Source organism: Caloenas nicobarica, chromosome 17 (genome assembly GCF_036013445.1).
Source record: "Caloenas nicobarica isolate bCalNic1 chromosome 17, bCalNic1.hap1, whole genome shotgun sequence".
In the NCBI taxonomy this organism is placed as follows: Eukaryota; Metazoa; Chordata; class Aves; order Columbiformes; family Columbidae; genus Caloenas; species Caloenas nicobarica.
The window spans coordinates 9939533-9960353 of record NC_088261.1 but is presented as its reverse complement, the minus strand read 5'-3'; the positions used below and the strand labels follow the sequence as shown (position 1 = coordinate 9960353).

Here is a 20821-nt window from a genome sequence, read left to right as displayed (position 1 = left end):
ATCAGAAGGTCTCCCCTCAGCTCCTGTTCTCCAGCTGAACCCCCAGCTCCCTCAGCCGCTCCCATCACACTTGTGCTCCAGCCCCTCACCAGCTCCGTTCCCTTCTCTCAACTCGCTCCAGCACCTCAAGGCCTTTCTTGTTGTGAGGGGCCCAAAACTGCCCCCAGGATTCGAGGTGGGGCCTCACCATCCCACTCCACTTTTTACTTGGAATAAATTAAATTATTTTTCCCCCAGTCAAGCCTGTTTTGCCCGTGATGATAATTGCTGAGTGATCTACCTACCTGTATCTCGACCCATGAGGTTTTTCATCTTTTCTCCCCTGGCTCTGTCGAGACAGAGGGGTGAGAGAGCGGCTGGGTGGGCACCCAGGGGCCAGCCAAGGTCAAACCCCCTCAGCTCAGCCTTGGGAAGCTCCTGCACGTGCCAATGCCCCACATGGGATCTCCGCCGCATCCACGCAGGGCGGCATCCCTGGGCAGGTTTTCCCAAGACAAAGCTTCGAGCACATTTTCAGCGCTGCGGAGCACTGTGGGAAATAACCAGCCTGCTCAAGGGGAGCACAGGGGCTGGAAGGACCCTCGCAGTGGCTGTTCTGCTCTCAAAACGCCAGGAGTTGTTACCGGTTTAGCGCGGGGTGCCACCTTCCGCATCTCAGCGCAGCCAACCACCTTGTCCTCACTCAGCCATTATTTTCCTCCTGGCTGTGATTTCTGAAGAGCACAAAAAGAAATTAGTTCCTGCACGGGTTCTTGCCTAACTATGAAATGCTTGCCTATAAAAATAAAACCTAGAATTACAATAGCCAGGGAAGACATTTGGAGAGCTATTACCCATCACGTCTCAGAGCCACCAGATGGGGGATAAAATACGAAACTCCTCCTCTGGAAAGCTCTCTGGGTTATACAGTCTCTCTTCTTGTTATTTTGCCTTCTGTGAGAGGAACAACACTTGACACAGACGATCATGATGGCTGTTCTAGGTAGCAATTCCTGCATACTTTCAGAATAAATATTTAGCCGTTTAGGATGCCCTGGAGCTAGCACCTAGGTGGTTATTTTCCCAATAAACGGCATTGCCTTGAGCAATTGCCTCTCAGCTCCGGCTTGTGTGAGTAACCCAAACTAGCAGTCCTGTACATAGGAATTGACCTTTTTTTTCTGCTATAATTCCAACCTCAGCCCACAGCTGAGACGTCCCCGGGGTGCGGCGCTGTGGATGGCACCAGCTGCTGCACCCAGCCGAGACACCGGCAGGGATTTATCACAGTAAATCCTCGTGGGATGTGACACTCGCCCCACTTGCTCTCCACAAGATATCCTGGATGAGTGGAGACTGCTGAGCTGGGATTTCAAGCCTGTCATTTCTGCTACGTTATTTTATTTTGGATGTGTTGCTGGGAGGATGCTGTCACTTGGCTTCAAAGCAAAAGGTGCAGCTGAGATCCCGGTCCCGCCAGCACTGACTCACCTGCAAACCTGAGCTCAGCCGCTGGCTTCAGTATTTCGTGTGGCTCCTGCCCGCAGGAAGATTTAAAGCCATTAATAAATTCGGGAATGTTTTTATTTATAAGAGCAGTGATTGCAGGAACCACCTCGTCCGAACACACGGGATCAGCCCACCTCGAGATCTTGGCCTTTCAGTAAAAACCCAGAAGATCTCGGCCCCTCACCTTTCGGGCACTAGGCTGACAGGGTGGGAGGGTTTACATCCCTAAAGCTGGTACAAAGTTTTTCTGATGTTTAAAGTACCATCTAGAGATCACTTTGGTTCGGCAGTGACAGGGAAGGGCTCTTATCCTTTTTCCCCAAAAATAAGACCTGCCCCAAAAATAAGCCCTAGCATGATTTTCAGGATTTTTGAGGGTGCTTGAAATATAAGCCCTACTCCAAAAATAAGCCCTAGTTACAGAACATTTAAAAAGTCAATTTAAACAGTGTCAGAGCTATACATGTAAAAAATTATTACGTTTCAGAGCAAAAATATAAGGTCCTGTCTTATTTTCGGCAAAACGGTATTACCAGGGTAGTACTTCATCTCAACATCCTTGGAAATCCAGCTGAGATTCCTAATGGCTTTTCCTATTCGCCAACCCAATGCAGGACGGCTTCTCATCTGCCAAGGTGAGCTGTGGAGATTTCAAAATGCCAATTTCGCAGTGCAGAGTGGAGCACTTAAATCTGTATCCATTGGCAGTGGATGAGCACCCAAAGTGCCCAGTGACCAAGCAGAGAGGCTTTTCTATTGGGAGTCCATGAGTTAAAATTTTGACTTTGAAACGACAGCAGTTCAACTTTGTTTGAGGGCTTAGAGGGAACTTTCCGAAAGTTTGGCTCTCTGCCCCAAAGATCCTGCTGAGGGCATCGAAAGAGTAAGAGCTCGCTGTTGACTTCAATTGATGATTGTACCGCTCTCTAACCTGGACCTTTCCCTTTAGAAACCCTTGTGTGTGTCAAATGCACAAAACAAGAGCACGGTTTTTCTTGCATCACTCTTTGTGGGTGCAAACTGGACACCCCATGACGCAGTTTTATTTATTAACACCACACTCTGCTCAAACAGGCCCAAGGCTGGAGGTGACACTTACCCGGACCAGCGCTGACAACCTGCCGTGTCCTCGGCTGCTGCTCCCACCAGAACCGCCACGGTGCCCTCAGGACACGCTGCACCCACAGACACGCTTCTCTCCGGCATGGGCGTATATAACACCGACCCACACCTCGCTGTCCTTATAGAGACACCGCATCACCCACCAAACTGGATCTTAGGACAACACGGATGTCAGAAAGTGGGTCTAAGGAGAGCCCCAAGCTTCAGCTGACATTAGAAACCTGCAGCCTGGGTACAGGAATGCACTTGCAAGCGATGCTTTTTTACCATGTAACGTCTCTTTTCAGCTTCTTGAACCTAACTGCATTATCTCGGTGAGTGGCAGCCGGCAGGGATGGATGAAATGGGAGGTTAATCTGCATCGGCCATCTCTCTTGATTTCTCCTTCATTTCCATTTCTTTTTAAAATGGAAGTTCCATTAAAACAGCAGCACTTTTCTATTAAAGAAGTAACAGAGAAGAATGACTGCCTCTGTATCTCATCAGCAGTGAATCTTTTTAAAATCACTCAAGAGGCAAGGCTCAAATCATATATTTAATAAGAACCACTTCGATATCACTTTTTAAAGCAATTAACATATTATTAGAGATAAGCGCAAGATGCAACATTTAGATCCAGATTTCTAAGACAGATTTCTACAGTTTAGGAGGGCGTGGACCTCGGGTCGTCGCCTCGGCAATCATCTCCGCATGTCACAAACCAGTGTCACAACAGAACTTCAGTTATATGGACACAGCAGATTAAATTCTCGCTTTCAATCCTGATTTTACTCATGCTGCTTCTTTTCAGTCATCTGAAAAGGACTCTGTGTCCACCGGTGAGAATGGACAAAGGACCTCGACAGTGTTTCTGCCCTACCTGAGGGTCCTGGAGCGAAGTGTTCACTCCCACCATCCCCTTCCTTCTGGATGTCCAGGCATTTGCTTTCTTTACGGAGCATGAAGGAAACACATATCGGAACCTTCGCTTTTTTAAAAGGATTGAATAAGCCCATCACCAACAGGATCCCCATCACCAACAGGATCCCCATCACCAACAGGATCCCCATCGCCAGGTCGTTTTGTGTCACCTGGTCCCCAGCACACGTCCATCAGCTCCAAGAGGCCCCACAAATGCCACCAGGTAGCTGGAGCTGCTCGGTGGTTCACCCAGGGGCTGCTGCCTCCCCAGTGGAGCCGCGTGGTCATCCCAGGGTGACTTTGGTGACAATCCCGTGCGTTAAACAGAGCAAGTCCCTCCTGCCAATTCCAGCAGTCGAGGTGCAGCCACAGATTCTTTTGTGCTGCCGGTGATGGGGACAGAAACCTCCAGCAGCTGAAGCAGATGGAAGGCTGGGGGCGGTGACACCTTATACCAGCACAATTAAATCTGACAAAGCCCATCTGTTGGTGCCCCGGGCGCTGGCAGGACTAGAGCTGAACTGGGAACCATGAATTACAGCACAGGCAACATCCAAAGGTTTTTTGCTTGTTTCTCCTGAAACATGCAGGCTTTTCCCAACACTAAACAATATGTGGCTTCCACTGACGACTGACAGCAAACTGATTGCTCAATTAAAGGGCATTCTACCATTTTGACCATGAGCTGCCAAGTTTCAAATCCCCCAGACTTTCCTGGAGTCCACTTCATCATTAAATTGCTTTTCTCAGAAAGCAGCAACAAATGCAAAGGGAAATACATCATGCACCTAAAGACATTGTGATCGTGTTGGTTTTGTAAGTGCTAAAATTTATTACACAAGAGATGATGCAACAGCGAATAAGAGCAAAATTCTACATTGACTCCCTACTTTGCAATTCAGGACAACTAAGAGGTTTTACTTCATTAAGGAAGGCAAGGGAAAAAATCAGAGACAACCCCAATGGAAGAGGAAGTCTTGTCAAGCCTAAATGAACAATCAGTCCTATATGATGCTCATCGCTGTAGAAAGAACAATGCAACATATCTGCTTCTGTTCAATAAATTACTAAAACGTCAGTTATAAACCTGCTGCATGGCATTGAAAATTAAACTCATTAAACGTCCAGGTAGCTCCATCCTGATGCAAATGGAAGACAGAAATGAGTGCTCTGCAGCAAACAACTCTGTGCACATCCCATCTTTGGGAAACATATTTACACGTACATTTCATATATTAATATATTTTAGTGCACCCTAGCCAGAGGGCAACCAGAAAGAGTATTATTCCACGAGAAGGACAGGAGATGGGCTGGCTTCTCCCCGCCACCGAGCGGAGCCTGTATCCACCCTTTAGTCTGGAATCCATGTAAAACAACTTTCCAAGACCACGTTTCCCTTTGCTGGTTAGCCAGCTATCAGGACCCCAAAACACTGGTCTCCCATGATGGTAGATTTTGTAGCCAAGACTACTGTGGGCCAAAAAAAGCAGGTGAGATCGCCCCACAACCCTTAAGTGACTCCAAGGTCAAGAATTTCAGCCAAACTGCCATTTATTGGTGTCTTGCCCTCCCACTCCATTGCCCATGAAGATTGCAGCACCGTGTGGTGTTTGAGGTGGACCTTGCCCATAGTCTCATGCTGCCCGGGCAGGATAGGTGTGTTTGAGCCTCAGGAAGTGACCTACACCACTACAAAGTTACGGAGAGGACCATTATTGAGGTCTTCATTCAGAGCAAGAACGTCTTAAAAACAAACCTTACAGCCTCCATGGGAGGGAAGCCTGCGCGGGACTTTCTCTTGTGTTACCTGCTCGCAGCTTGTTGCGCACACCAGCACGTCCAGCCTCACTTCTACAAGGAAAGAGTGAAAAAAGGGTCAAGGTGGGTGTCCAACGGGATTCTCCAAGGGGACAGTGCCAGGCCACCAGCTTTGCTGGGAGGGCAAGGTGGACCTTGCAGCTCCCTGATCTGCAGTCTGACTGATCCCCAAAAGAGAAGACAACTATCCATCCAAGGTCTTTTCCAAGGGGAACCCATTTGGGGTGTCCATGGGAGGGACTGGTGCTGCCTGGGCTGGTTTGTGCAGCAGCACCTGGGCGATGGAGAGGGAGCAGTGGGAAATCAGTGTTTTTATTCAACAGGATGTTGTTTAATGACATCTGTGATCCATGGGAGCTACCGAGGTGTCTCTGAGAGCTTTGCTGCTCCCAGTCTCAGGCAAGGGGCTGTGGGATGCAGGGGTGAGAAGGGGGAAAGAGATCGCACCTAGCAAAACACCACATCTTGCAAATTCAGCTCATTTAGGGCCTAGAAACCTTTTCCTCCCACAAGTATATACGTTTTCCTGCTTGCCAGGTAGGTATATCCAGAGTCTCTCGACTCTGATCATGCTGCAAACCTACCTGGCCCCTTTGGGAGAGCTTGGAGTCGTCCAGGAAAGCAACAATTCCCTGTCAGTAAATCGCTCACAAGACTGCATGAGCTTATTACAGTCATTCCAGCAGAAATAAGTGGTACCTTTTAGAGTGCTCGCCAGAAGAAAATAGCAGTTCAGACCCAATTTCACACAGTCAGGATCAGCTGTGGGAGACTAATATACAATAAAAATAAAAAGACACAAATGCCCGTTTCCCCCATGTCCTCTCCTAATAACATGAATAAAGCTCTGTTTTGATATTTTGTCCTTTCCAAAGGAGTCCAGTCAGTTCAGTCCAAGCCAGCTGTGGTTTGAGTCCAACTCCTCTGACCCTTCCACCCTTTACTTGATGAAATTTTTAATCGTCCACCTTTGTCCCGTGCAGCTGCGAAGAATCAGATCGATGCCGGCCATTCCTCTGTTCTCCACTTCCAAGCATCGTCCCGTTCCCTTGTTCAGGATGGCACCATTCTAAAATTAAAGGATACGGGGAAAATATTAAAAAAATTAAAGACACGGGGTTGCCTGTGAAGTGAACCAGGCCTGTGTGCTGCGCAGGAGTGCAGCTGCGTCCTTGTGCATTGCTGGAAAGTGCACAGCACTTGCTTGGGCAGTAACGCAATTCAAACAGTGAAAGAATTCCTAAAATAATCAATGTGAATTGATCGAGCAACATTTATCATTGACAAGACGGACCCCTGAGCAATTAAAGGACATCAATAAACTTTAAATAGCGTGGCTGCACTCCTGCGTTATGACGGTGTGATACTTCTGTACATGTGTATTATTTACTCTCTGCTTTGGGACAAAAGTGCCATGTTTTCCTGTATTTCACCACAGATTATCTGTAAGAAACAAAGAAATCTGGAAGTCATTGGCAGGGTAGGTTACACACACCTGAGGGTATCAGAAAGGGAAACTTCCACTGGAAAATAGCCCTAAAATATTGTCCCTGCCTCCGATCCCCCTTTTCCCTGTCCCCTAGGACTTATCGCCTGCTGCTACACAGGACCATTCCAGCTTCGTCCCGCAGTGTCTCACACCAACGATGTGCCACAGCCCGCGGTTTGGGAAGCAGCATCGGTGACAGACCCACGACAAACCTGTATGAAATTCCAGCGCTTATGGAGGCTGCTCTTGACCTTTTCGCAATCAAGGAGCTGAGGGAAGCGGCTTTTCACATTATCCACCAGGCAGCGGGTATCGGGGAGAAGAGTCGTGGTGCCGAGGGCGCCGAGATGAAGGAATCCCTCCTTGGTGTAGCGCGCAAGCTGCGGGACAGGGAAGGAGAGGAAAAAAAATCATCAGTATCTTTGGAGCATCGCTAAAAAGTGATGGAAAGGACAAGTTTGCAGAGCCCTAGAACAAAAAACCCACAAACTGTGAGGATGGTGCATAAAGTAGAACTGACGAGAGGAAAAACCCAAGTTTCTCCAGTCTTTTTTTCTTGTTGTTTTGGTTTTGGTTTTTTGTTTGGTTTATTTTTCAGATGCAGATGAGGAGCTGGGGCATAGAGAAGGGAAAATAATAACTCTGAGCCTTAAACCCATCACGAGGCAGACCCCTCCAGCCTCCTTTGGGCCCAAACACTGCAGGCTGGGGACATGGATGCTTTCCCCTGGTTTTCTGCCGGAGCCAGCTGGCTTGGCCGGTCCAGCTGGCCCAGCCTGGGGCTTCTCACACGTTTGGCGAGCCAGCCTTGCTTTGGCCAGCAAACGGTGCTGCCGGTGTGGCTGGCACAGCCGTACAGCAACTCCAACAGCCGCCAGGCCGCAACGGCAGCCAGAGGAGGCCAAGAAATAACTGGCCCCGTTCCCCGGAGGATGGAAGCCCAAATCTCGTTTCGACGCTGAGGCAAAGGCTCAGAATCGCGGCTCGGCCCTGCAGCACCCCCACGCTCCCAGGGACACAACTCGGCCGCCAGGGCCGGGAGCATCGGGCAGGGCCGGTGGCTCCTGGGGACACGGCACAGGCAGGACACAGATGGCACCGACACAGCACCGGGGCCGCACACAAAGGGCTCCTCCATTTGCGGTGTTTAAAGAATCCCAGCAAAGTATTTCCCTAAACATATTTAAATTCAGGAGTGAAAAGGGATGAATGACAGCGGCCTGCCTTTTATAGTTCAAGGGAAAGACATACACAGCTGCTTATTTAAATTATGAATCAATCCATTATCTAGCAGACAAATGAGTATTCAGCACATTAATTAACTGAGCATATCTATGACCCAGATGCTTCAAAACAGCCAGTAAATCACACTGGGAGTTTGGGTTATCTCAATTGGAATAATTAAACACTGAAAATCAAGTTAAAACAATGTAACAGGGTCCAACTCCAGCAAGTAAGCACAGGTACAATCTTGGTGCTTGAGGCCCATTCTGCCCTCCCTCCGTGATGCTGGCTGCAGGTCCAGGTGTGCTGGATTGGGATGGGTGCCTGTCGCGCTTTGTTCCCAGCTGCCGATGCAGCTACACTTCCAGCCAACGTGTGTCTGAAAGCAAGACCTCCCCTACTGTCCATCCCACCGAGGTCCATCTGCCAAAGGGACTGACACCCCGGCAGATTGAGCTGCCCACACCATGCAGCTGATGCTGGCGTGGGACAAAGCTGCCCCGTTCCGTCCCCCAGTGCAGGATCCGCTCTTCTGCCCCCAAAGCCCTCTGCAAAGATGGTGAAGAACAGTTCTTTGCAGTTAATTCCCCCTCCAAACCTCTGCGCTGGTGCACAGGGGTGGACTGGCTGATAGAGTTGGGGTGTTCAGCCTGGAGAAGAGAAGCTCCGGGGAGAACTTAGTGTGGCCTTTCTGGACTTAAAAGGGGCTGATAAGAAAGATGGAGACACACTTTTGAGCAGGGCCTGTTGTGATAGGACAAGTGGTGATGGTTTTAAAGTAAAGGAGGGAGATTCAGGCTGGACATGAGGAAGAAATTGTTGCCCCGAGGGTGGTGAGAGCCTGGCGCAGGTTGGCCAGAGAGGTGGTGGCTGAACCATCCCTGCAGACATCCCAGGCCAGGCTGGACGGGGCTCTGAGCAACCTGAGCTGGTGCAGATGTCCCTGCTCATGGCAGGGGGGCACTGGGGGAGCTGGGAAGGTCCCTCCCACCCAAACCATTCTATGATTCTATGACAGGAGGGCAGCCTGCAAAGCTTCAAGCTGTAACCATCATCACCTCCTCCTCCTCCTGCTGATTCTCCATCTCCCCCAAGTGCCTGAGCACAGGATGGGGATCCTGTCCATCCCCAAGCCCAGCTCACATTGCTGAGGTCCCAGCAAGGGACCTGCCCTGTGTACGAGGCTGGAGTAACCTGAGCATAACCCACCGAGCATCTCCAGCCCAGCTGAAGGCTCAGATTCACTTTATTTGTTTTTAGCAGTTCCATGTTTCAATGAGCTGAGCTTCAAGTGCTCTGACAGCATGTTTTTAACCACACAACTCACCTGAATTGAGCATCGACACAGAGAATGAGGACACTCGCCTTGTAAAAAGAGAGAGGAATATAAAGGAAAAGACAAAAAAGACAAGCTCTCTGCATGACAGACAGAAGAAATCATCCAGAGGTCCCTAATGGGCAGTGCAAGTTATTCTCCTCCTGTTTTCAAAATTTTTCCTACCATGTACATAATTAGTGTGCCAGACACTTCCTTTTTTATGATGTTTGGCAGCTCATCTTCAGACAGTTGGCCTAATGCCCACAAGGCAACACGATTTCTGCTCTTACATGTTACCGCCTAATGTGGTGGGAAAAGTAAGTAGAGCAAAAATCAAATCTTTCCCGAGGAAGGGAGGAGGGTGGGGGCTGGAGGGAGACAAAACGAGCTGAAAAACAAACACGGGTATTATGAAAAATGCATTAAGTGCATCTATTAGCTGTGTCATCTACTATGTATAATAGCCAGATAAATAAAGCACCGAACACGTGTCTGGATCCAGCACTCTGCCTAGAGCCTGATCTGCTCTGCTGAGCGCAGTGCAGGCTCCGCAGCAGCCGCTCCAGCCCTCCAGCCTGTCCAACCGCCAAACCTGAGAGCGATTATCCCCCCCAAATCCCACCTAACTCGGGAGTGCAAGCTCTGCTAAGACATTTATGGGATTTTTGTCTTTTGGGATATTTTGACACAGAAGTTCTCAGGGACATGGGTTAGCGCTAGAGTTAGGTTATGGTTGGACGTGGTGATCCTGAGGGTCTCTTCCAACTGAAGTGATTCTATGATTCTATGATGTCTTAATACTTCTTTCATAATTTTGCTTCTCTCCAGATCAAGCCGGAGGTCTCAAGCACATGGTGACAGTAGGGGGTGAAGCACTCGGGTAAATGGGAGTCCTACAGTGAAGCACCGATCCTGCTAAAGTTGGGTTTTTCTCGAGTAATAAAAGCCCAGAGCAGAGGCCGACACCGGGACGGCCCCGCAGGTGGCTGTGCGAGCTGGATGCTGTCTGGATTTGCCCGTACGAGAAGAGACGGGAAGCACTTCAGTCTCATCACCACATGGTGCATTGACCAACATTTTCAAGAGCAGCTCCAGACAGTGCAACACGTAAGACCTGAGCTGCCCTTAGAAACTGAAGGTGCCACACAAATGCTTTATCGTATCAGTAAATTACACCTGCTGCTGTTATTGAAACCTTCTGAGTGGTTGTAGCAATTCAACAACACAGCATCTCAAGCAAAGTTGTGTGCTTCAACATGGCCAGCACAGCTCCAGATAATGGTCTCTGGGAAAGGCAGTTGATGAGAACGTATCCTTTGGCTGAATATGAAAGTTGGGTGAGCAAGATGTAACAGCGAGACGTTTTTGCAAGTGCTCATAGGAACATTCAGCATCTGTGCAAACACCCCCGGGATAACGCCGCTCCTCGGCTCAGGGCCTGCCACGAGCAGGTCCAATGTGCCCCTTCTTTGGGTGCTGTGTTTGGGAAATCTCAGCAATGTAATTGTGCAAATCCTGTTGTCTTGCCCAGGAGTGTACCCGACCCACCCGGCACCACCTCGACAGTCCGTGCTCCTTCTTGTCCTCACGGCACGGCCAGGCGAGCTCTGCCCACAGGAGCTGGGAAGGCTCTTCCACCAAACGTTCTCCTGTTGGACCACAACGGTTTCCTCCTCAAATGTTACATAAGGACCATCCATCCTGCTCTTGACTCTTGCATTACTGACCACCCCAAAAACATCAGCAAGTGTCTGGAGAAGGTTCCTCCCTTGGAGATACCACGGCTGCTTTGCAGTCACCAAGGTTTGCATCACATGGTCATCATGGTGTTTAAAGATAATAAGAGTTCATCCTTCTCCCCAGGAAACTATTTCATTGATGAAGAAGGAGGTTTTGCTGACATGCAGTCCAGTCGCAGGAAGTTAATGACAGCCCATACCATATAACCAGTTAAATCCAATGGTATTTAATGTAACAAAACCATGTTTTTTCTGGCTTTGGATAAAGACAAATCACCAAAGTCAGATATCTGAGTTTAAATTCCGCTTTACCTGCCCTAAAAATATATGTTTTCTTTTAAAGTGAGCTGTCCTGGGTCTCATTGCCAGGCAGGAGCTGAAGGAACAGGGAAGGATATGGACGATCCAGCAGGAAAAAAAACAATCACGGAGGTACCAGCCTGAAGGAATTACCCAGCCTGGCACAGGACAAGAAACGAGGGAAAAACCAAGAGGAAAGACCAGAGAAAAAGAGTTAAAAAATATTACCAAGCTAACCATTTAGAAGTGGTTAACAGTGATGAGGTCTTAGGTCTCTTAATCAGTGTTAGTAGCCCAAAGCCACATCCCCTGACAGAAACACTGATCCATATCCACAGGCTCTTACAAATACCTTTCCAGGTAAAAAAACCTGCATCTTGCAGAGTCGCCCACCGTTTTACACCACTTTTGGGGGGCTGCTTTGCTCCGGGGGGACCCACACCCCCACATGTGCCCGCAGCATCGCTCGGGTTGATCTCCCATCAGCAAACTTGCTCCGCCAATAAATCTTCTTTGATTATTGTTGCTGGCTGGCTGCATCTCAGGGATGGGAGAAAGTTAATTAGACGTCTTAGCACCTGGGAAATAAAAGCCTTGACGACCTTCATTGACTCTATTGGAAAATAATTTAAGGTTGTTTAGCTTCCTTTCCACACTGAGTAGATCATCAATTAGCAACCACAACTAAAGTGTCCAGTATTTTCTTCTTAACACAATTTAATCTGATGTGCTCTTTTGTCACCTTTGATACTGCAGTGTCCCGGATGATCTCAGTATTGATGGTTTTGTCCTCAAGTTCTGATGCTTAAATGGGCAAAACATATTTTATCCTGTAATTAAATGAAATGCTCCGCTGGGTGAACATTATCTTAAGTTTTATAGTATTATAGTGCTTTCTATCACCTTAATATATCACCATAGTTCTGTCACTCCAATGAGATATTACTATATTATTAGTGTAATACATCATTACAGCAAGGTGTTTTCGTGATGTATTGCTTAAAAAATGAAGCCATCAGGAAGAAAAAAAAAATCCACGAGCAGGTTCAATATAATTACAGGATAAAATGATACTTCATCATGAAATCTGATAATGATTTGACCTGGAAGTGAATGAAAGCAGGCAGAATGGAAAGCTGAAGGGAAAACAAGAGAAAAAAACCCCAAATTTTCCCCCAGTGATAGATGCTACAGCTGCAAGCAAAAGCCAAGCCCTCATCTGCATTTGGCGCCAGGTATGGGATCCATATGAAGGCTACAGGCTTAGCTTAAACAGATTAGCAGCCGCCAGCAGAGAGAGCAGAAACTCAAGATATTATTTGGTATTATTATAATACCAACTGCCCTGCCTGGAACGGGACAAATCACTCCCTGCACAGCAGGTCAGTCCCCCTTTCTCTGCGCTGCTCACATACAGACACGTGGCAGCACGGGGTGGGGATGGATGGATGGACTGTACATCGAGAGTGAGGACTTCCCAAAAAATCCCCAAATTTGAGGGACCTGGGGGGTTCAGCCTGGAGAACAGGAGCTGAGGGGAGACCTTCTGATCTCTGACCTGCCTGAAAGGAGCTTGGAGCCAGGGGGGGTCGGGCTCTGCTCCCCAGGAACAAGCGCCAGGACCAGAGGAAACGGCCTCAAGTTGCTCCAGGGGAGGTTGGGGTTGGATCTGGGGAACAATTTCTTCCCCAAAGGGCTGTGGGGCATTGGAACAGGCTGCCCAGGGCAGTGGTGGAGTCACCATCCCTGGAGGGGTTGGACAGACGGAGATGAGGTTCTCAGTGACATGGGGCAGTGCCAGGGGTGGGTTATGGTTGGACCAGATGATCTTGAGGGTCTTTTCCAACCAAAATGATTCTGTGATTCTATACCCAGCATGGCAGAGAACAGGACCCGCGACCCCGCTGTCCTCGCACCGTTAAATGCCAGCAGGGAGCGCACACCTTCCCCTCGCTCGCTGCCATCGAGCAACCTGCTCCTCAACTGGGAAATGCATTTAAATGTGTGTGGCTGAGCCACGGTACCAAAGAGAGGAGCTGAGATTTGAGGACACTATATGAACACTGAGCTCAGGCACCACTGTGGGTGCTTTTGGATGCAGAACAACTCAAACGGAACTGCAACCCCTTGTGTTTCATACATATATATATATAAAACAAGCAAACTATTTGAACAAAGTGTTGACATTACTTCTAATTAAATTCCCAGCAATAAATTACAACACGCAGCCCATTAATTAAACGGTAGCAGCAAAAGTCCCATTTCTTTTGTGTGGCGTCCGTGCTTCTGCAAAAGGCTAATTTCAAAGCTTCTGCACTCACTGATAGCTACTTTTAAAAAGCATTTTCAAGGAGTTAAGTTAATTGCATGTATCGCGAAACAAAAGAACTGCCAAGAACTGGCTCTCAGTTGGAGAGGGAAGGGACAATGCGGAGGTGGAAGACCAAGGAAGAAAAATCTGCACTGAGTTTGCACGACAGGCGAGCTGGAGGGAGCCAGCGGCACCGCAACGTTTGACTTGAGAACATCAGGTAGGGAAAGAAAACATCGTTAAGTTTAATCACAGAAAGAGCTGAGGAAAAAATAAATAACCTGCTTTTTGCCATTCATCTTAAACCCCAGGGTTAGCAGACAATGTCAGGCTAATTCAGTTTCTCATACTGTAATGCACTTAGAGGTCCAAGTTTCCATCCAGAACGTCCAAAAGGCAGTTTGTGCCATTTAAAAAAAAGAATTGTGTGCATTTAAGCAACAGCGAGGTTATATTTAGCAGTGACTTGATCAGCCACAGTTGACTGATCTTTGTTTAAAGGCAAGGATAAACCAAAGTGAGATTTCTCTCTCCCCCAGAGGACTCCTGCAGCCAGTGCTTGGGCTCAGGTGGCTCTGGAATTTTGTAGTTCAGGCTCAGATGAGCTTTGGGGTTACTTAGTCCTGGTGAGCCTGGAAAGTCCAGGGTGACCATATTGTGAAAACGGGCTCTTTATGCATTTCCATCACTTGAGCTATGCGTTTTTTTAAGCTGAAAATGAGCCTCTTTGAGCTTGCTGGACCCCCAGATGCTCACTAAGATGAACGGCTGTGCTGCAGCTCTGCAGCCCCACTCGCTCCATCTCAATCTTCAACTCACCCTCGCACCAGTGAGGCCCATTTTGCAGGTAGAGAATCAAGAGAGACATGTTTAAGTCATATTTGAGGCCTGTGACAGAATAGAGAATTGACACCCCGTCTTTTTAAGCCCTGATTAATGCTCCAGGTTTTCAGCCAGATTTGATGATGTGACAACAAAAAATCAGATCTTATCTCAGGAAAGCTGCCAGGAATGGGATCGTATGTTCCCAGACCCTGGGGAATGGCTGTGAGATTTTGCTGTGAACTCTAATATGTGTTTCCCACCTGAAAAGCCGCAGTTTGGCACCTCCCTCCCTCCCTCGGAAAGTCCTCCTGCACGAGAACTGTGAAGGAGCTCCACTGACATTATCTGTAACATCCAATGGATTAAAGCAAGTTCTCTTTCCAAGATCAATTTACATATCTCTGGTATTCACACAAGTCTTCAATATTTGGGTAATCAAAAAGAAGACACCCAAATGCAAGATGTGCTACAACCCGTCACGGGCTAGAACACAACTGGAGCCAGGAAACCAGTCACAGAAGCCTCTGTTTCAACTGGAAAGCTCTGATGCTTAGACTGGAAATCTGCTCAATAAATAAATTACCCCAAATATGTTGGGAAACCCTCCTGTCTGGTGAGGCACTTTTCTTCCTCTCCCTGCTCTCCTTTCCAATTCATGGGAGAAATTTTCACCAGCAGGTTTTTATTATGCAAATACCTGCAGGTACTCAATGGGATGGTCTTTATCATGTTGTACTTTACAATTTTGGTCTTAACGAACGCAACCACAGTGCCTTCTGCTGTAGCATTATGAAGGAACCAGATGTTTCCCCTCGCTGTACCTGCACGGAGACCCCGGTGACCCGGCGCAGAGATGCAGGGCAGGCTGGCAGAGCTCCCAGGAGCAGGGATTCAGCCGCTGGTGTTGAGCACTTCCAGGTAATTTATACACTTCTGGGTTGAGAGGAAGGTTTGAGACAGTAACGTGCCTTTGATGGCACACTAAATCTGTCAGACACTGGAGTGTATCAGGATTTGAGCCTTCCCTCATTGCTGTGTCACCTCCTGTGCTGCTGCTGTCGTGCAGGAATTTCAACAGGACCTCGGTGCTCACGGCGCTTTAGACACACGGTCCTGCCCACCCAGCAGCTCTCAGCCTAAACCCCGTGTCATCTGACGGCGCTGGTTTGGGGTCGTGATGATAGAACAAGCTGTTGGAAGGCATGAGCAATGGCAGAGTAATAAACATCGTGATGCCAAGAAGGAAAATGGTAGAATGACAAGCCAGGGCTGCCTTAGTGGGTAAGGGAAGAACAAAGCCCATAGAGCACAGCGACCAGAATACCTGCAATGAGAGGGAAAGTCTTCCCTAAAACATGCAAGGACAGATTGTTGTCCTGCAAATAAAAAGAAATCTCTGTCTACCCCTTAAACATACCTAACACAGCATCCGGGCACAACTAGGATGGGATTGTCTCACCCAAATCAGTGTTAAACTTCCAGTGTAAGACTTGTCCTCTTGGCCATGGAGAACAAGTGGCAGGACCTACCCCACCGTGGGGGGTTCCATGGGTCTCCTCCTGAGGCACAACCCGACTTCTTTTTTAGAGAACGTGGATAACGGCTTCAGCCTAGCAATGTGGTGCTCAGACAGCTTTTAGGTTGAGTTTTGCTCCAATTTCTAAGCAGATCAGTAGATAAAGCCCCTTCCCGTGTAACCTCATCTGGGTGTTCCTGCTCTGGTGGGGAGATTGGACTGGATGAGCTTTCGAGGTCCCTTCCAGTCCCTGACATTCTGGGATTCTGTGATTCAGTACAAATGTGGCACATCCACAGAAGGTAACAGGGAAATATTTCTGAGTCTGGCAATAAGCAAGGACTTTTCAATGAAGAGAAAAGCAACAGAAGAAACAGTTTTGTCAGAGCGGAGTTTATCCCACGTTATCCTATTGCCACTACAGGCCGTGCAAGCACAATGACAGTAGAGCCCGTCATCCACAATCCCTCTGCCTTGGCTAAATTTCTAATTAGACAGCCACAGCATTTACATGGGAAATGTAACCAAAGCAGGAGGTTGAAGCCAGATAGGTACGTACATCAAATCCTGATGATAAACACCCGGGTCCTCATTGGATAGAGCCAAAGCACCAGAAGAACAAGTGCTGCTACTCTGAGGCTTTAGGGAGGTCAGGCACAATTTTGATAATGAAAGAAAACCTAAAAATCACACTGTAATTCTTGAAAAGCACATGTGTCATAACATGATCATTCTGTGTCCAGACCTAAAAGGAAACTTGTTGTATTTTCTCCTTAAAGATTGTAGGTGAGAAGGATATTGTGGTAAGGGATCTGGATGATGAGATGATGATTACCAGGCATAGAGAAAGAAAAACACAAAGGAAATCACAGGATTTAGGTAAAATACTGAGGTGAGAATGTAAGCAGAGATAAGAGAAAAACAGACAGGAAAAGTTAGCAGGGAACTGGGTAAATTATCCCCGGAGCTGATGATCCTGGAAGTCTAGAGTCTGCTCTTGGTTTTACAGACGCCAGCAGTGACAGAGCTCATGTTGGACACGGGTTGTTCCAACTCCACGGCAATGGAAGCAGCAGCATCGCCGTGCTGCTTTCTTCTCAAAACATGAGAGAGAAAGCTACAGAAGGGGCTGAATTAGTTCATCATCACTAACTTCGAGTGTTTGACACATCCATTAATCCTCTATAAGATATAAGATCTAGAAAGAATCTTGGAATGATGGTTTTTAATCCAGAATAAACTTAAAATTAAGATAAGAAGCTTTTGTTTTGCTCTAAAACTTTGGAGAGGCAAAACAAGTGCTAGAAAACTGATGTGATGGTAAATCCCAGCCAAGCTGAAACGGCTGATTATTATCCTGTTAAAAAGCGCTGTTTGTTTTCTCTGCCCAGTTGGTACATTTTTACTCTGCTGGGTGAAAGAAAAGAAATATCTTAAAGTGCTCTGCTTGTGTCCGCTCTGCTCGGCTCATTGGTTATTTGCTTTCAGCATTATTTACCCGCGTCTGGAAGATTTTTTCAAATTATGCTTTTACTTGCAGCTCCGTCATGATTACGGTAATCCAGAAAACAGTCTAAGAGCAGCTGGGGAAATGCACCTTTACATCTGAGATATTTTTAACAAGCTGGGCTTTATACATTTGATGGAGAAGCCAACAGACACGTTGCGCATCGGCACTCTCTCCTCTGCCAGGTACAACCTGCGTGTCCCCAGCAGAGTCACTGTGTCCCCACCTGCGGTCCCCAGCCGTGACACGGGTACAATATTGCTGTGTGGTTCTCCTGCGGGCCCTGGTCCAGGCACACGTCTTTCGCCTTGTTGTTTCGAAGCTGTAAAACACAAAAAGTGCAGAGTTATACGGCCCCATCTCTCCAGACATAAGCAATAAACTGATGCGCAGCGATGCCTCTGGCCTCTTGTGTTATAGGAAGAATTTATGGTGCTATATCACCAGGCATAATCAGGCAGAGAAAGGCTTAGTGCGCTGTACGTTTTCTTTAAATACAGAGCCTAATGATGACTGCTTTCATATAATAATCACCATCCAGAGGAGCCAACTTCCTTGAGCACAGTTTTCTTTGTATTTGGTCATGTGTGGTGGCAACAAACATATTTTTAGACCGCCGGCAGCGTGTTGCCAGGAGCCTCAAATCAATGCAGAATTGCTTGTATTTCATCAAAATCTCAACAAAGCTGGTGGGGGGAAAGTCCAGCTAGCAGAAGGAGCTCCTTCGAATCATCGTGGGCATGCAGGAGGAGATGCAGAGGTGGACAAACAGCCGTCAGGGACTGACGGACATGCTTGGGACACAGCGTGGAAGTACTGGGTTCATGCGACAACGTCCATCGGCGTCACCGCAGAGGTGTCCTCTCCCCAGTTTCCCTATGTAGGGCAACTGCAATAGTGCTTTGGAAAATACTGCTTTTGGGGAGGTTTCAGCTTGAAGGTATTAAGTTAACTTTGATAATAAATCTTTCTTAAAATTAATAAATCGTTCTTAAAATCCATGCCCATGTGGGGTGCTCAGGCTGTGCCTTCTCGAACTGCAACTATTCCATGAGACCTATTGCAACAGAATATTATTAGTTCCCATAAATGCCCTTTTTTTCTACTCCCAGTACGGTCTCCAATCCAGAAGAGACTGAATTAAGCCTCCTTACTTTATCTTGTCCTTAAGCTGTTGTGACAACACACTGTATCCTATAGAGATCTCATAAGGAATTAGGCTGAGTTTAAGTCAAAGGGTTTTATGAGACGACTGTGCATTAAAAATACACACACAGCTGCTTAATCCATGGAGTCAATGAGTAACATAGATAATTTTCTGTCAATTCAGTAAATGTGGTATTAAAATATTTTACTGCATACGGCCTCCAAGATCAGAAATAAATTCCCAAATAAGTTTTTAGAAGAAACTCTGAACAGATTTATACGAATTTATATAATTATAAACAAATAGTAGGTTTTGATGCACATTCCTCTCCTTTCAGGCTATTTCTCATTGGAGACTCGCCAGCTGTAAATATCACCAGTCTGATCTAAGGGACTGCTCGGTGTTAATTACCTCGCCATAAGCGACTGTGTTGTTGTATCTTCTCATTTCCGGATAAACGTGATCCAGATACCACTGGAAATTTTTACACTTCAAGCTCTTCCTTAACGCTTTTCTCTCGGAAACATCCCCAATGTCAATACCTGGATTCTGAAAAATAAATACACAGCATGTCACTGAATGGTTACTCTTAAAAAAGACTAAAAATGAGTCTATTTTACTGATGTTTCCACCTAAGAACTGCCAGCAGTTGAGTAACTCCATGCAGAGGCCATGCAGGGAATTTTGGCACACGTGTCGGAGGCTGAAATCATCTTTGTAGAAGTCAGAAGGAAAATTTGGGTTTATAAGCCCCAGTAAGAAGGAGACACCTACTTATCTCACAGGTTTTGAAGGCATCCTTGAAATGGCCACCAGACTGATGCTGGACACAATTTGGTGCTGGGAGGTAATTTAGAAAAGAGAATCGAAATGGAGAAGAAAAGGTTTTGAAGGAAATAAGGAAGGTGCAGCGTAATAGTGGCGAATCTTCCGACCCACTGCCCCGGGCTTTGGGTCCACCTGAGAAAGACGAAATCTGCCAACGGGCACGACGACAAAGTGTTTCTAACAGATCTCACCTCTGGTTTAGGTACTGATGTATTGGACTTCCAGATGAGCTTAACATAAAGGGTACGTCAGGATCTAAAAGACGGTCATGTGCTGAATCCTGGACAACGTCCTCAGACACACGGTGTGAACCGTGGGGTTGTCCTGTGCAGGGACAGGAGTTGGACTCGATGATCCTGGTGGGTCCTTCCAGCTCAGGACATTCTAAGATTCTATGAAATGCAAATCCCTGACTGAGCACCAAACCTCTTCCCCTTACACACCAGGCGTGTGTGATGCTGCTAAGAGTTAAGAAGTATAAAATAAGAGGGGGGAAGAAAAGAAGAAAAAAAAGAAAGGCTTACGATTCATATAGGCAGACAGCTAAGAATAAAGGATAAAAATGACAGGAGAAGAGAAGTTGAGGCCGAACCTCAGAAAAACCTCCTGACAAGTGGGACAATTAGTGGTGAAGTAGTCTCCTTGGAGACACAGAGGAACCCCACTGCTCCAGAGGATTTAAAAGCAGACAAGGCTACAAGATCTGTCCTCAGAGGAATAATCTGCCAGGAGCAGCGACTGGAGAGACCTGCCCCCCTCTACTCTTTTATTCCACTACAGAATTTGGGGAATTAATGCAGCAGCCCGGTGAAGGAAAACAAAGGCTCAGTGCAGCCTCTTTTACTCCTTCCTAGAGGTGTCAGGGGTTTTAATCTGGTTTAGCTCCTGCTCTTGTCTTTTGCAGTGATCATTAAATACAGCTGGAAAAGCAATTTTCCATTACAATGCTTGTAATGATCTTCTAATGAATTATTCACTCTGCTTTACAGAAGACACCATTTTAATGCACGACTGGTAGCTCATAGGTAAAAATAAAGATGATTGAGCATAGACAGGTAGGACAGGCTGAAATCTGAGGGGGCGAGATGGGACACAAAGCAGAGCGGGACCACAAACCAGTCAGCACCTGAAATATTTAGCGCATGTGGTCCGGCTCAGGTTTGAATATAGTAGCATCGCAAAATAATTCCATATCTGTATTAATATCGACCCCCTGCAAAATACCACCTGCCAAACAAAGCTTCACTAAAACTAAATTTCCGTTTTATTGGTATGACCTATATAAAAAT

The 20821-nt window shown here is 47.1% G+C and overlaps 1 protein-coding gene across 2 annotated transcripts in view; it reads right to left on the bottom strand.

Annotated features, from left to right (window-relative positions):
• Positions 1-4318: 4318 nt before the first annotated feature.
• The window catches only part of GALNT17 (polypeptide N-acetylgalactosaminyltransferase 17), a 209956-nt gene continuing 193453 nt past the window's right edge, over positions 4319-20821 (bottom strand). Inside the window, exons 8-12 of one of the 2 annotated variants that reach the window (XR_010607134.1) lie at positions 19116-19253; positions 17784-17879; positions 7030-7197; positions 5913-6397; positions 4319-5361 (exon numbers count right to left, since the gene is read on the bottom strand). Coding sequence is in view for 1 of the 2 variants with exons in the window: in XM_065647033.1 (XP_065503105.1) it covers positions 6269-6397; positions 7030-7197; positions 17784-17879; positions 19116-19253 (531 nt within the window). In the remaining variant the exon portion in view is untranslated. Of the gene's footprint in view, positions 6398-7029; positions 7198-17783; positions 17880-19115; positions 19254-20821 lie in introns of both variants that reach the window. The other variant, XM_065647033.1, reaches the window with a different exon arrangement.